Genomic DNA, 14,224 nt, shown 5'->3' with positions numbered 1-14,224 from the left:
CCAGGCTGGAGTGCAGTGGTGAAATCTCGGATCACCGCAACCTCCATCTCCCAGGTTCAAGTGATTCTGCTGCCTCAGTCTCCTGAGTAATTGGGATTACAGGCATGTACCACCATGCCTGGCTAATTTTGTATTTTTAGTAGAGATGGGGTTTCTCCTTGTTGGTCAGGCTGCTCTCCTTGAAGGTCTTGAATTCCCAACCTCAGGTGATCTGCCTGCCTCAGCCTCCCAAAATGCTGGGATTACAGGCGTGAGCCACCGCGCCTGGCCTAGAAAACATTTCTTCCGTATACTTTAAATCATCTTTAGCTCACTTATAATTCCTAATACACCATAAATTTTAGGTAAATAGTTGTTATATTGTGTTGTTTAGGGAATAATGACAAGAAGAAAAAGTCCATACATGTTCAGTATGTACCTAACCATCATAGACCTAACTACGTAGTACTTGATCAGAGGGTGGTTGAATCTGAGGATGCAGAAACTCCAAGTATGGAGGGCTGACTGTAATACATCATTGGATGATAGATAAACAAAACATGTGATATCCATACAGTGGAATATAATTCTACCATAAATACAAAGTGGGGATGCATGCTACAGCACGGATGTGACTCAAGAAACCTATAATGAAACTAGTCACAAATACTACATGACATGATTCTGATTGTATGAAAGTCCATAATAGGAAAATCTACAGAGACCGAAAGATTGCTGGTTATCAAGGGCTGGGGATTGGCGGATGAAGATGGGAAGGTAGGAGATTGACAGGTAAAAGGTACATGGGCTTATGTTTGCTGTGATGAAAATTGTGATCATGATTGCATGTATCTCTGAATATACCAAAAACCATCTATTAAAAGTATTAGGAGTTTCCAGGTTCATTCCAGATCTATATAATCTGTTACTGTTTTTCTTGTATTTACCAATGAGAATAAGACTTCAGGGCTGGATGCGATGGCTCACGCCTGTAATCCACCACTGTGGGAGGCCAAGGCAGGAGGATCGCTTGAGCCCAGGTGGTCGAGACCAGCCTGGGCAACATGGCAAGACCCCGTCTCTACAAAACAAACAAGTAAATAAATAAGTGGGCCTTGTGGCTTGTGCCGGTAGTCCCAGCTACTCCAGAGGCTGAGGCGGGAGGATCCACTTGAACCTAGGTGCTCCAGGCTGCAGTGAGCTATTGCACCACTGTACAATCCTAGCTTAGTCAGTGTTGCCTGGGCGACAGAGCTAGACCCTGTCTCTTAAAAAAAAAAAAAAAAAAAAAAAAAGGCAGTTGCCTTAAAGATATCATGCTCTCACACATTTCAAAGTTCTCCAGGGACACGTGCAAAGACTGATTGGAAAGAAATACCCTTCTGGTATAAAGTGTACGCTTGACAGTTTTAATTTTAGATGACTTCCTGCCAGCAAATTCTGGTCTACTGTAGTCCTCTTGGTCCAGCCACCCCCAAATAATTTTGATCATTTTTTGTGCATCCTGTCACTGTTTACATAAAAACAAGTGACTGGGAATGTATATTTTTATTTCCTGCCTTTGTTATAGTAATGAGTAGTCAGACTCCAGTGTTGAATGCTTGTCTGCTGAGAGCTAAAACCTCACCCTCCCCTTCTACCCTTGTGCCCACACCTGGACCAGCTTTCAAGGAAGCCTGGGGTTCTGTCTTCTGGTGTCTGTCCATGGAACTGTCATCCAGCCCCAACCCCAACACAGTAAATACCCAGGCCAGGCAGCTTCCCCTGTTCTCAAACCATTTCACACCTGCTTGATGGGCCTGCCCTACTCTCCCCAGACACCTCAATCACATGAGAGTAATAAGCCTTTTTATGCCCTCCCAGCCTGTGTGAGACACTCCGTCATCAGTGTCAACGTCAGAACCACATCTCTGCAGTCGGTGCTGTGAAGATGTCTGGACATTGACCACCACACGGAGGGGTCTGTCTCCACTGGCTCCTCTGCTCTGCTGCCTGAAAACACTGGGCACGCGCTTTGAGCTGCTGCTTCTTAGGGAACTCCTGCTTCAAACTGTCCTGCTCTGTTTTTTGTTTTTTTTTTTTTGAGACGGAGTCTCGCTCTGTCGCCCAGGCTGGAGTGCAGTGGCCGGATCTCAGCTCACTGCAAGCTCTGCCTCCCGGGTTCACGCCATTCTCCTGCCTCAGCCTCCCGAGAAGCTGGGACTACAGGCGTCCGCCACATCGCCCGGCTAAGTTTTTGTATTTTTTAGTAGAGACGGGGTTTCACCGTGTCAGCCAGGATGGTCTCGATCTCCTGACCTCGTGATCCGCCCGTCTCGGCCTCCCAAAGTGCTGGGATTACAGGCTTGAGCCACCGCGCCCGGCCCCTGCTCTGTTTTTATTGTATTGTTGAGATCCAGCAAGTCTGGGTCTGTAATCAGCCCGAGTTGGCAGTTTGATAATTCCTTGACATTTAGGAAGGGAATATAGGATTGGGGCCTTCCTTAGGTGGTTGTAGATTGTGTGTCTTGGTCCGGACCCGTGTCTTTTAGGACGAAGCTGTGAGTGCTGCTGTATTCTGGTCTCCTCTACAGGGTGCTGACTCTTATCTGAAAGAACAGTTATTATTTTAATTAAAAAATTTTTTTGGTAACCAGGCCTCACTCTGTTGCTCAGGCTGGAGTGCGGTGGCACCATCATAGCCCACTGTAACCTGAAACTTGCGGGCTCATGCAGTCCTCCTGCCTTGGCCTCCCAAAGCGCAGGGATTATAGGTGTGAACCACTACACACGGCAGAAGAGTCACTTGAAAAGAAGAGAAAGAAGAGAAGGGGAAAGGCAGCCATTACGTAGTAGGCTGAGTCCATACTATAGTATCAGAGGGCGTTGGGCGCGATGGCTCAAGCCTGTAATCCTTGCACTTTGGGAGGCTGAGGCGGGCGGATCATGAGGTCAGGAGATTGAGACCATCCTGGCTAACACGGTGAAACCTCATCTCTACTAAAAATACAAAAATTAGCTGGGTGTGGTGGCGGGCATCTGTAGTCCCAGCTACTTGGGAGGCTGAGGCAGGAGGATGGCGTGAACCTGGGAGGCAGAGCTTGTAGTGAGCCGAAATTGCGCCACTGCACTGTAGCCTGGGTGACAGAGCAAGACTCTGTCTCAAAACAAAGTAATAATATCAGAGGGCTGCCAGGACCCTTAAGTGCTGCTGCTGCCACTGCCTGTGCCTCTGTCACCACAAGGATCCTTACTCTTGGTGTTATAGGGGACAACATCCAGATATACCCCTGTGGCACAGGAAAGGGAGTAGTTCAAACCCAAGTTAACCCTGGAGTCCTTTAAACTTTGTAAAACCATCGCTGCCTTGGAGGAGGTCCATGACCGTGAGGATACAGATGTAAGGCTCGGTGCAGGGGGAAAACATGCAAATACTAGGGTAGACAGGACAGCTCCTTTCGCCATCCCTGATGTATATCTAGAGACAAACAAAACCAACAACCAAAGAGGGAAGCAAAGGGAAAAATGAGTACTGAAACAGAGGTTCACAATTTTACCCAATTGGAAATCCAAATACACTAAAAATATTTACACAGCTAAAAAGATAAAAGGGGACTACATGGTACTTGTGCCTCCCTCCCTCAGCAGGGTAGGTTCTTTTTTTTTTTTTTGAGAAAACTCTGTACCCAGGTTGGAGTGCAGTGGCGCAATCTTGGCTCTCTCCACAACCTCCCATCTCCCGGGTTCAAGCAGTCCTCCTGCCTCAGCCCCCCGAATAGCTGGGATTACAGCCACCTGCCACCATGCCTGGCTAATTTTTGTATTTTCAGTAGAGACGGGGTGTCACCATGTTGGCCAGGCTGGTCTCGAACTCCTGACCTCAAGTGATCCACCTGCCTTGGCTTCCCAAAGTGCTGGGATTACAGGGGTGAACCATCACACCCGGCCCACAAGGTAGGTTCTGAATTAATACCTGCTGTAATGTGCTCATTAATCTTTCAAGCTGTTAATCAACATAAAGTGCAAATTACACTTATACCTGGTGATCCCACTAAATTTAAGCAAGGTAAACCCTGTAATCTGAGTAATGAATATAAAATAGAGGATAAACAGATATGCCTTGTCTTAACCATTGGAGTTATTGCCTTGTTTCAATTAACCATGGTCAAAGTACCCATTGTCCTAAGATACCCTGTACTGAGCTGGGTTACTCTAAAATGATAAAAAATAAATCAAGTCTTTGACTGTTACAAAGTGGCTTGGCAAGATAGAATTTCGTGGACCTTTATCCCCAGTTAAACAAGTTACTGTGGCCCAGTATAAATTAGATGATTGAAAATAATTATTAGAGTCATTGAGTGAACAGCAGTAGGGAGTTTGCATGGATGACATTACCACACGCGTACCCGAGGGAGCCAGTGGAGAGTTGCTGCTTTTCATCACTTAACTGGGAAGTCTGTGATATACAGATCCAAGGGTTAGCCTGCTTGACCAAACATGAGGCAGTCATCTTAACACTGGCCAAAAATGGGTTCCATCTGCTCTAAGGTTTACAGACTGTAGCGGTTGTGTAAGACTTTCCTGTTTATGGTAAGATACCTTTGAGTGTCTCCAATGTCAGATACCTAAAATAGAAATCAAGGTAATACATGTCTTTTTTTTTTTTTTGAGACAGAGTTTTGCTCTTGTTGCCCAGGCTGGAGTGCAATGGCGCGATCTCAGCTCACCACAACCTCTGCCTCCTGGGTTCAAGCTATTCTCCTGCCTCAGCCTCCCAAATAGCTGGGATTATAGGCATATGCTGCCATGCCCAGCTAATTTTATATTTTCAGTAGAGACAGGGTTTCATCATGTTGGTCAGGCTGGTCTCAAACTCCTGACCTCAGGTGATCCACCCGCCTCAGCCTCCCAAAGTGTTGGGATTACAGGCGTGAGCCACCGTGCCCGGCCAATAAATGTCTTATATGAAGTCCACAATACAAGGATACTCATCTATGTCCGAGTTCCAGACAGCACTGATGGTAACCAAGGCCCTAGTTTAACTTCTCAGAATATACAGTGCTGGGCTCCTAAACAAGGCATTGGATGGAACTTTCTCTTCTCTTCCCAATCTCCTGCTGAAGACCTCATTCATCACCATAACGGCTTACTAAAATAAGTTCAAGTCAGTTGCATGAGTTATGATATGGGCCAGGCGTTGTGCAAACACACACTACGGGTTGTCAGGTCTTCTTGGCATGTTGAGTCCTTTATCATTATGTGATGCTCACTTATATCTCTTTATTTTTATTTGTTTTAAAATTTTAATTTAATTTTTTTTAGAGACAGAGTCTCACTCTGTCACCCAGGCTGGAGTGCAGTGGTGTGATCATACAGCTCTTTGCAGCCTTGAATTCCTGGGCTCCGGCAGTCCTTCTCCCTCAGCTTCCCAAGTAGCTGACTACACATGTGATACCACAACTGGTTAATGAAAAAAAAAATTTTTTTAAATGTTTTTGTATAGATGAAGGTCTCGCTGTTTCCCAAGCTGGAGTGCAGTGTCTATTCACAATAAATTATAGCGCATTATATCCTTGAACTGCTGGGCTCAGGCAATCCTCCATCTCAGCCTTCTAAGTAGCTGGGACCATAGGCATGTCCCACTGCACTTGGCTTATCTCTGTGTTTTTTCCTTTCTCTGAAGTGTACTTTGTGATACTAAGATAGCTATGTCATGTTTCTTTTAATTAATGTTAGCATTTTATATGTTTCTCTATCCCTTTACTTTTAATACATGTGTCTTTGTATTTAAAGTGGTTTCCTTTTAGCCAACATACTGTTTTTAAAATCCACTATAACAGTATCTGTCTTCTAATTATATTTGGACCATTGACATTCAAAGTGATTATCAGTAGTTGTATTAATATCTACCATATTTTTTACTTTTTTCTATTAGTTGCCCTTGCCTTTTTTTTTTTTTTTGGTCTTGTCTCTGACCTTCCTTCTTGGGCTTTAATTGAGCATTTTACCTGGAGGTGACATATTCTGCAATCATATGATTTGTTAGTGAGCCTTTGGTCCTGGCTGGGGTTGTGGCCTTCTGTGGTATTCTAAAATATGAGGTCTTTTCTCCCCAGTGCCTACCATGGCTCTCCTATGTTCTTTTCTTTTTTTTTTTTTTTTGAGACAGAGTCTTGCTCTGTCACCCAGGCTGGAGTGCAGTAGCATGATCTCGGCTCCCTGCACCTTCCGCTTCCTGAGTTCAAGTGATTCTCCTGCCTCAGCCTCCCAGGTAGCTGGGGTAACAGATACTCATTACTGTGCCTGGCTAATTTTTGTATTTTTAGTAGAGACGAGGTTTTACCATGTTTCCCAGGCCAGACTCAAACTCCTGACTCAAATGATCCTGACTCAAGTGAACTCAAGTGATCTTCCCGCCTCAGCCTCCCAAAGTGTTGGGATTACAGGCATGAGCCACTGTGCCAGGCCAGTATTCAGAATTCTTGTTAAAGGTTAGGGAAGCTGGCCGGGCACGGTGGCTCAAGCCTGTAATCCCAGCACTTTGGGAGGCCAAGACGGGCGGATCACGAGGTCAGGAGATCGAGACCATCCTGGCTAACACGGTGAAACCCCGTCTCTACTAAAAAATACAAAAAACTAGCTGGGTGAGGTGGTGGGCGCCTCTAGTCCCAGCTACACGGGAGGCTGAGGCAGGAGAATGGTGTAAACCTGGGAGGCGGAGCTTGCAGTGAGCTGAGATCCGGCCACTGCACTCCAGCCCGGGCAACAGAGCAAGACTCCGTCTCAAAAAAAAAAAAAAGGTTAGGGAAGCTATCATGTTGTTGTTCAGAAGACTTTGACCATTGTCAGATATTCATTATTCCTGCTACATTTAGAGAAGGACTTTTTGTTGACTTTTCAACAATCTTTAGGGGATTTATAGAATTTAGAAAATATTTTGTAAGAGGTTATCTTGAGGACGTTTCATTCTTTCTGAGAACCCATCTTTCCAGTCAGGTATGGTGGATCAAACCTGTAATCTTAGAACTTTGGGAGGCTGAGGCAGGAATCTGAGATCAGCTTGAGCAACAAAGTAAGACCCCATCTTTACAAAAAATTTAAAAATTAGCTAGGCGTTGTGTCTTGTGACTATAGTTTTAGCTACTTGGGAGGCTCGGGAGAGAGGATCACATGAGCCCAGGAGATGAAGGCTTCAGTGAGCTATGATCATGCCACTGCACTCCAGTGTGGATGACAGAGCAAGTTCCCATTTCTAAGAAAACCAAAAGAACCCATCTTTCTCCTTATTTTATTTTGCCTTGACATTACACAATGTAATATCACACAGTGACTGGTCAGGAATCATTTCCTCCTGAAATTTGAGAAAGAGGATTTTATGTTCTTTTGGAGAAAAGCACTGCTGATCCCTTCATGTGTTTTATAATCATGGTCAAATTCGCCATCAAACCATCTGGACTTGAATGAAATCCCTCAGAAATTGCAACTCTTAACCTGTTCCTCAAGGTTAGCAAGGCATAGGGTACCTTGTTATATATCTGCCAGAAAAAACTATTCTGGCATTTTGTTTTCTTAGTACGTGTGCATATATAAGGTAAAAATAGGTGGGAAACTGCCCTTGACGTTCATGACTATGGGGATTTTGCTGGGTGAGGGGGTGCTGCCTAAGTTGCCATACCCTCTTCCCCATACCTGAGTCGTATCATCCCAATAGCTTCCTAGCCTAGTGAAATGGGATAGAGTCAAAGGAATCAGTAAGTCTATAACAAATATTATACATGCAGGTTAAAATGAATACTTTTACAGAGGATTATTTTCATTCAGCCAACTTGATCTGTTATGTCTAATGGCTTGGAATCCTTCAGGAAAGTATGGTCAGCTGGATTTTGTCAGAAGGTGGATTTCTATGGGCCTTCTGGCCTCTCTTGTTTGATGAAGGGAACAGAAGAAAATTGTTCCACTTCTTCAGTGTGTATGTATTTATTCATGGGAACCTTTTTCAGATTTTATCCTGTGTTTCTTTTTCTTTTTCTTTTTTTTTTTTAGACAGAGTTTTGCTCTTGTCACCCAGACTGGAGTGCAGTTGTGGCTCACTGCAACCTCCACCTCCTGGGCTCAAGCGATTCTCCTTCCTCAGCCTCCCAAGTTGCTGGTATTACAGGCGCCCACCACCATGCCTGGGGGATTTTTTGTATTTTTAGTAGAGAGAGGGTTTTACCATGTTAGGTTGCTGGTTTCAAACTCCTGATCTCAGGCAATCCACCTGCCTCTGCCTCCTAAAGTGCTGGGATTACAGGCGTGAGCCACTGCGCCTGGCCTACCCCGTGTTTCATGGAATGCTGATTGGTGTGAGACATGAAAGGAGATGGAAGTTTTTCCCAGAAGGAATGATGATCTTAAAATTTTTTTTGAGACAGAGTCTCTCTCTGTCCTCCAGGCTGGAGTGCAATGGCACAATTTCGGCTCACTGCAACCTCTGTCTCCCGGGTTCATGCTATTCTCCTGCCTCAGCCCCCGAGTAGCTGGGATTACAGGCGTGCGCCACCACGCCTGGCTAATTTTTTTGTATTTTTAGTAGAGATGGGGTTTCACCATGTTGGTCAGGCTGGCCTCAAACTCCTGACCTCGTGATCTGCTTGCTTGGGCCTCCCAAAGTACTGGGAATACAGGCGTGAGCCACCGGGCCCAGCCAAAATTTATTTTCTTTGTATAGCATTTTATTTGTTTCTCCAAGGTGAACTGGATCCTACCATTAGAGACCAATAAAACTTGTAGTGACTACAGTAAAAATGTAGAGATCAGTTGCATATTTTCATGGGGTAATTAAATTTATGAGAAAGTGAATGTAGACAGAATTCTGACAACCATATTTATTTATCATAAAATAAATGTTTGGAGACCGCCACATCATTTGTCAACTTGTTTTTTTTGTTTTTGTTTTTGTTTTTTTGTTTTTTGTTTGAGATGGGGTCTCTCTCTGTCACCCAGGCTGAAGTGCAGTGACGTGATCTCGGTTCACTGCAACCTCCGCCTCCCTCGTTTAAGCAATTCCCCTGCCTCAGCCTCCTGAGTAGCTGGGATTACAGGTATACGCCACCATGCCTAGCTAATTAAGTATATTTTTAGTAGAGATGGGGTTTCACCATGTTGACCAGGCTGGCCTCAAGCTCCTGACCTCAGGTGATCTGCCTGCCTTGGCCTCCCAAAGTGCTGGAATTACAGGTGTGAGCCACCGCACCTAGCCGTTTGTGAACTTTTATGAATTGGGTTTACATCCCTGTACTGTCATCTCATTCTTTCTCCTGCGTTGCATATTTGGGATGTTTTAGGACTCAGTGGCCTCCGAGGATGTGGCTGTGAACTTCACACTTGAGGAGTGGGCTTTGCTGGATCCTTCCCAGAAGAAACTCTATAGAGATGTGATGCGGGAAACCTTTAGAAACCTGGCCTGTGTAGGTAAGGATGACATCATTCCTTCTCTTAGTCAATTAGAGAAGAAGTATTTCTTGCTCTTTAACGCTGTTTCATGATGTCAGATGTGGAAAAGGAAATACTTGGGTGAATAAATCAGGGTTGTTTGCACCTGATCATGAACTTAGAATCTAGTCAGTTTTCTGTAATGTCTATCTGTTCATAAGGATTTTTTTCTGACTATATTTTAGGAAAAAAATGGGAAGACCAGAGCATTGAAGATTGGTACAAAAATCAGGGGAGAATTTTAAGGTAATTTGCACTGACAAGAGAAAGCAATGTCCCCTTCTTAGTATGTCATGAAATTTTAAAAATAAGGAAACAAACCAGTAAACCCAGCTTCAAATTTATCTATTCCTACAACTTTTTCACCAGAAAAAGAAAAAGTGTGACATAGATGTTTAGTGTTGCAAAATCATTCACTTGGAAATAGTATTAAGAAACTGTATATATGAATATCACTTTTTTGATAATAGCCACTGTCGAGCCCTCTTGCAGAGCATTCCATCTCTTCACTTTCAAACAATTCATACAGGCCTGAAAACCTACCCTTTCCCCGATTATGGTAAAAATGTAAGTCGAAAAACTATTAATAAATACAAAGTCACAAGCCATTAAATCATGCTTTCTGTTTTTTCCAGCAATCATACGGAAGAGGGACTCAGTGAAAGTAAAGAATATGATCAATGTGGAGAAGCCTTCAGTCAGATTCTCAATCTTAATCTGAACAAGAAAATTCCTACTATAGTAAGACCATGTGAATGTAGTTTGTGTGGGAAAGTCTTCATGCATCATTCATCCCTTAGTAGACACATCAGATCTCACCTTGGACACAAACCTTATGACTATCAGGAATATGGAGAGAAACCATACAAATGTAAGCAGTGTGGGAAAGCCTTCAGTTCTTGTCAATCCTTTCGAAGACATGAAAGAACTCACACGGGTGAGAAACCCTATGCATGTCCGGAATGCGGGAAAGCCTTCATTTCTCTCCCAAGTGTTCGAAGGCACATGATTAAGCACACTGGAGATGGACCATATAAATGTCAGGAATGTGGGAAAGCCTTTGACCGCCCCAGTTTATTTCAAATACATGAAAGAACGCACACTGGAGAGAAACCCTATGAATGTCAGGAATGTGCAAAAGCTTTCATTTCTCTCCCAAGTTTTCAAAGACATATGATTAGGCACACTGGAGATGGACCTTATAAATGTCAGGAATGTGGAAAAGCCTTTGACCGCCCCAGTTTATTTCGAATACATGAAAGAACTCATACTGGAGAGAAACCCCATGAATGTAAACAGTGTGGGAAGGCCTTCATTTCTTTCACAAATTTTCAAAGTCATATGATTAGGCACACTGGGGATGGACCTTATAAATGTAAAGTATGTGGGAGAGCCTTTATTTTTCCCAGTTACGTTCGAAAGCATGAAAGAACTCATACTGGGGAGAAACCCTATGAATGTAATAAATGTGGTAAAACCTTCAGTTCTTCCAGTAATGTTCGAACACATGAAAGGACTCACACTGGAGAGAAGCCCTATGAATGTAAGGAATGCGGGAAAGCCTTCATTTCTCTCCCAAGTGTTCGAAGACACATGATAAAGCACACTGGAGATGGACCTTATAAATGTCAGGTATGCGGTAGAGCCTTTGACTGTCCCAGTTCATTTCAAATACATGAAAGAACTCACACTGGAGAGAAACCCTATGAATGTCAGGTATGTGGGAAAGCCTTCATTTCTCTTAAAAGGATTAGAAAACATATGATACTGCACACTGGAGATGGACCTTATAAATGTCAGGTATGTGGTAAAGCCTTTGACTGTCCTAGTTCTGTCCGAACACATGAAAGAACTCATACTGGAGAAAAACCCTATGAATGTAAAGAATGTGGGAAAGCCTTCAATTATGCCAGTTCCATTAGAATACATGAAAGAACTCATACTGGAGAAAAACCCTATGAATGTAAGCAGTGTGGGAAAACGTTCAGTTATTCCAGTTCCTTTCAAAGACATGAAAGAGCTCATAATGGAGATAAACCTTATGTAAGGAATGTGGGAAAGCTTTCATTTATCACAGAACCTTCGAATACCTGTGAAAATGCATAGTGGAGGACAGTTCTACAAGTATCTACATATCCAAAGAATATGGAAAGTCTTCAGTTTGCTTTCTGGGTTTCGGACTTGTTTGGGAGCTCACCCTTTTCTCCTGTTTCTCACTTTTGGAATAGGAATGTCTATCCTATGCCTGTCTCGTATTTTGGAAATACACAACTAGTTTGGTTTTCACAGGTTCGGAGCTGAAGAAGGATTTTGCCTCAGCATGAACTGAATCTCATCCATATCTGAGTTTTGTGATATTGAGATGACACTTTGGAGTTTGAGTTTAAACATTAGGCTTCATGCTGGAATTAACTGAGATACTTGAGGCCTTTAGGATGAGATGAATATATTTTACATGTGATGACATGGATTTTGGGGGCCGGAGGTGTAATGTTTTGGCTGAGAGTGTATGCCCCCTCGGATTAATATGTTGAAACCTTACCCCCACCCCCATCCCCGTATTGTGATGGTATTTGGAGGCCCTGTCTCTGGTGGTTTTTAGGACTGGAGGACATCATGAAGATGGAGGTCTCGTAATTGGGATTAGTTTCCTAATACGAGTCCCTAGAGAGCTAGCTCTGCCCTTCACCATGAGAGGGTGCAGTGAGAAGATAGCTATCTTTGAACCAGGAAGCAGGCCCTTACCAGACACGGGCTCTGCCAGTGCCTTGATATTGGACTTCCCAGCCTCCCAAACCGTGAGAAATAAATGTTTGTTGATGAATTAAGCTTTCCAATTTATGGTATTTTGTTTTAGCAACCCAAGCTAAGACACAATCCAATTTTAAAATGGAGGAAAGGGGAAAGGACTCGAATAGACATTTCTCCAAAGAAGATATCCAGATGGCCAATAAGCACGTAACAATGCTCAACATCATTGGTTGTTAGGGAAATACAAATCAAACTCAAGACATACATACCATCTCATTAGGATTAGTAGTATCAAAGATGGAAAACAATACTGACAAGGATGTGGAATGTTTGAGAACCTTGTGCACTATCACGGGGAATGTACAATGGTATAAGCCTGCTGAAAACAGTATGGCAGATCCCCAGATTAAAATGTAGAAATGACATATCAGCATTTCCATTTCTGGGAAAATAAAAAGATTGAAAGCAAAGTCTCAAATAGGTTTTGTGCACCTGTGTACATAGCATCATTCACAATAGGTAAACTCTGGAAACTACTCAGGTTTTCATCAATAGATGAATAAACAAAAGGAAGTTTATACATACAAGAGAATATTGCTGAACCTTAGGAAGGACGTTTTCTTTTTTTTTTTTTTTTTTTTTTTTTTGAGGCGGAGTCTCGCTCTGTCGCCCCCAGGCTGGAGTGCAGTGGCGTGATCTCGGCTCACTGCAAGCTCCGCCTCCCGGGTTCACGCCATTCTCCTGCCTCAGCCTCCCGAGTAGCTGGGACTACAGGCGCCGCCACTACGCCCGGCTATTTTTTTGTATTTTTAGTAGAGACGGGGTTTCACTGTGTTAGCCAGGATGGTCTCGATCTCCTGACCTCGTGATCCGCCCGTCTCGGCCTCCCAAAGTGCTGGGATTACAGGCTTGAGCCACCGCGCCCGGCCTAGGAAGGACGTTTTCACATATGCTGCAAGATGAATCTTGACATGCTAAGTGAAATGGGTCATTCATACAAAGACAATACTGTTATGATTCTACTTATATCAGGTATCTAGAGTAGTCATATTGGCAGAAAAAGTACAATACCATTTGCCATGGGTTAGGGAAATTGGATGATGGATATTTAATGGGCATAGAGTTTCAATTTTGCAAAATAAAAAGGGTTCTAGAGATGGATGGTGGTGATGGTTGCACACTAGTATGAATGTTCTTAATGGCACTGAACTGCACACTTAATTATGATGATGAATTTTATGTATGTTTTACACACACAAAAGGGGAAAAAGGCTACAGTACTGCACAGACTTTGTGGGACCTCAGGGTACCAAGATACTCTAGGTCTCTCTCTTTTTCTGTCCCCCAAGCTGGAGTACAGTGGCGAGATCTTGGCTCACTGCACCCTCCGCCTCCTGGGTTCAAGTGATTCTCATGCTTCAGCCTCTTGAGTAGCTGGGATTACAAGTGCGCACCACCACACCCAGCTAATTTTTGTATTTTTAGTAGAGATGGGGTTTCGCCATGTTGGCCAGGCTGGTCTTGAACTGCTGATCTCAAGTGATCTGCCCGCCTCGGCCTCCCATAGTGCCGTGCCGGGGTTACAGGCGTGAGTCACTGTGCCTATTCTCTAGGTCTCTTTCCTACTTGTTTTCAGCACTGTTTTTTTTTTTTTTTTTTTTTCCTACCCATGAGGGACCTGTCCCTACACAGTCCATTAGTAGGCATTTAGATTTGATACTCAGGATTGACTCCCCTGTCTCCTGCCCCCTTCACTGTAGACCTGGACCCCACTCCCAGAGCCAGGGCCTGTGATAACCACCTCCCTTTATTGAGGATGGATAATTTTAATTTCCTCTGCACACTATTCACCGACATATATATCAAATATATATCTGATAATTTAAGCAAATAGAAATTTTTTCCTCAGAAACAGATCTTTAAGAATATGAGAAGAAAGTAGCAGCATATAGTGTCCAGAAAAGGTGGGAGAGAACTTCTTAGGTATGGAAGTTTATATAATAGGTAATGTGTAACTATTGACCACTAATTCTGTACCTGG

General features: G+C 43.5%; 1 protein-coding gene across 1 annotated transcript; it reads left to right on the top strand.

Annotated features, from left to right (window-relative positions):
* The first annotated feature begins 222 nt into the window (after window positions 1-222).
* LOC100998146 (zinc finger protein 564) lies at window positions 223-12,611 on the top strand. The gene is made up of 4 exons (XM_021930744.2): window positions 223-1,075; window positions 9,285-9,411; window positions 9,618-9,678; window positions 10,068-12,611. The coding sequence occupies exons 1-4, from the start codon at window positions 791-793 to the stop codon at window positions 11,536-11,538; spliced, it is 1,944 nt and encodes a 647-aa protein (XP_021786436.2). The 5' UTR covers window positions 223-790; the 3' UTR covers window positions 11,539-12,611.
* Window positions 12,612-14,224: the final 1,613 nt, after the last annotated feature.

Source organism: Papio anubis, unplaced genomic scaffold, assembly GCF_008728515.1.
Source record: "Papio anubis isolate 15944 unplaced genomic scaffold, Panubis1.0 scaffold1268, whole genome shotgun sequence".
In the NCBI taxonomy this organism is placed as follows: domain Eukaryota; kingdom Metazoa; phylum Chordata; class Mammalia; order Primates; family Cercopithecidae; genus Papio; species Papio anubis.
Note: the sequence above shows the minus strand (reverse complement) of the source record. Positions and strands in the feature narration are given on the sequence as shown.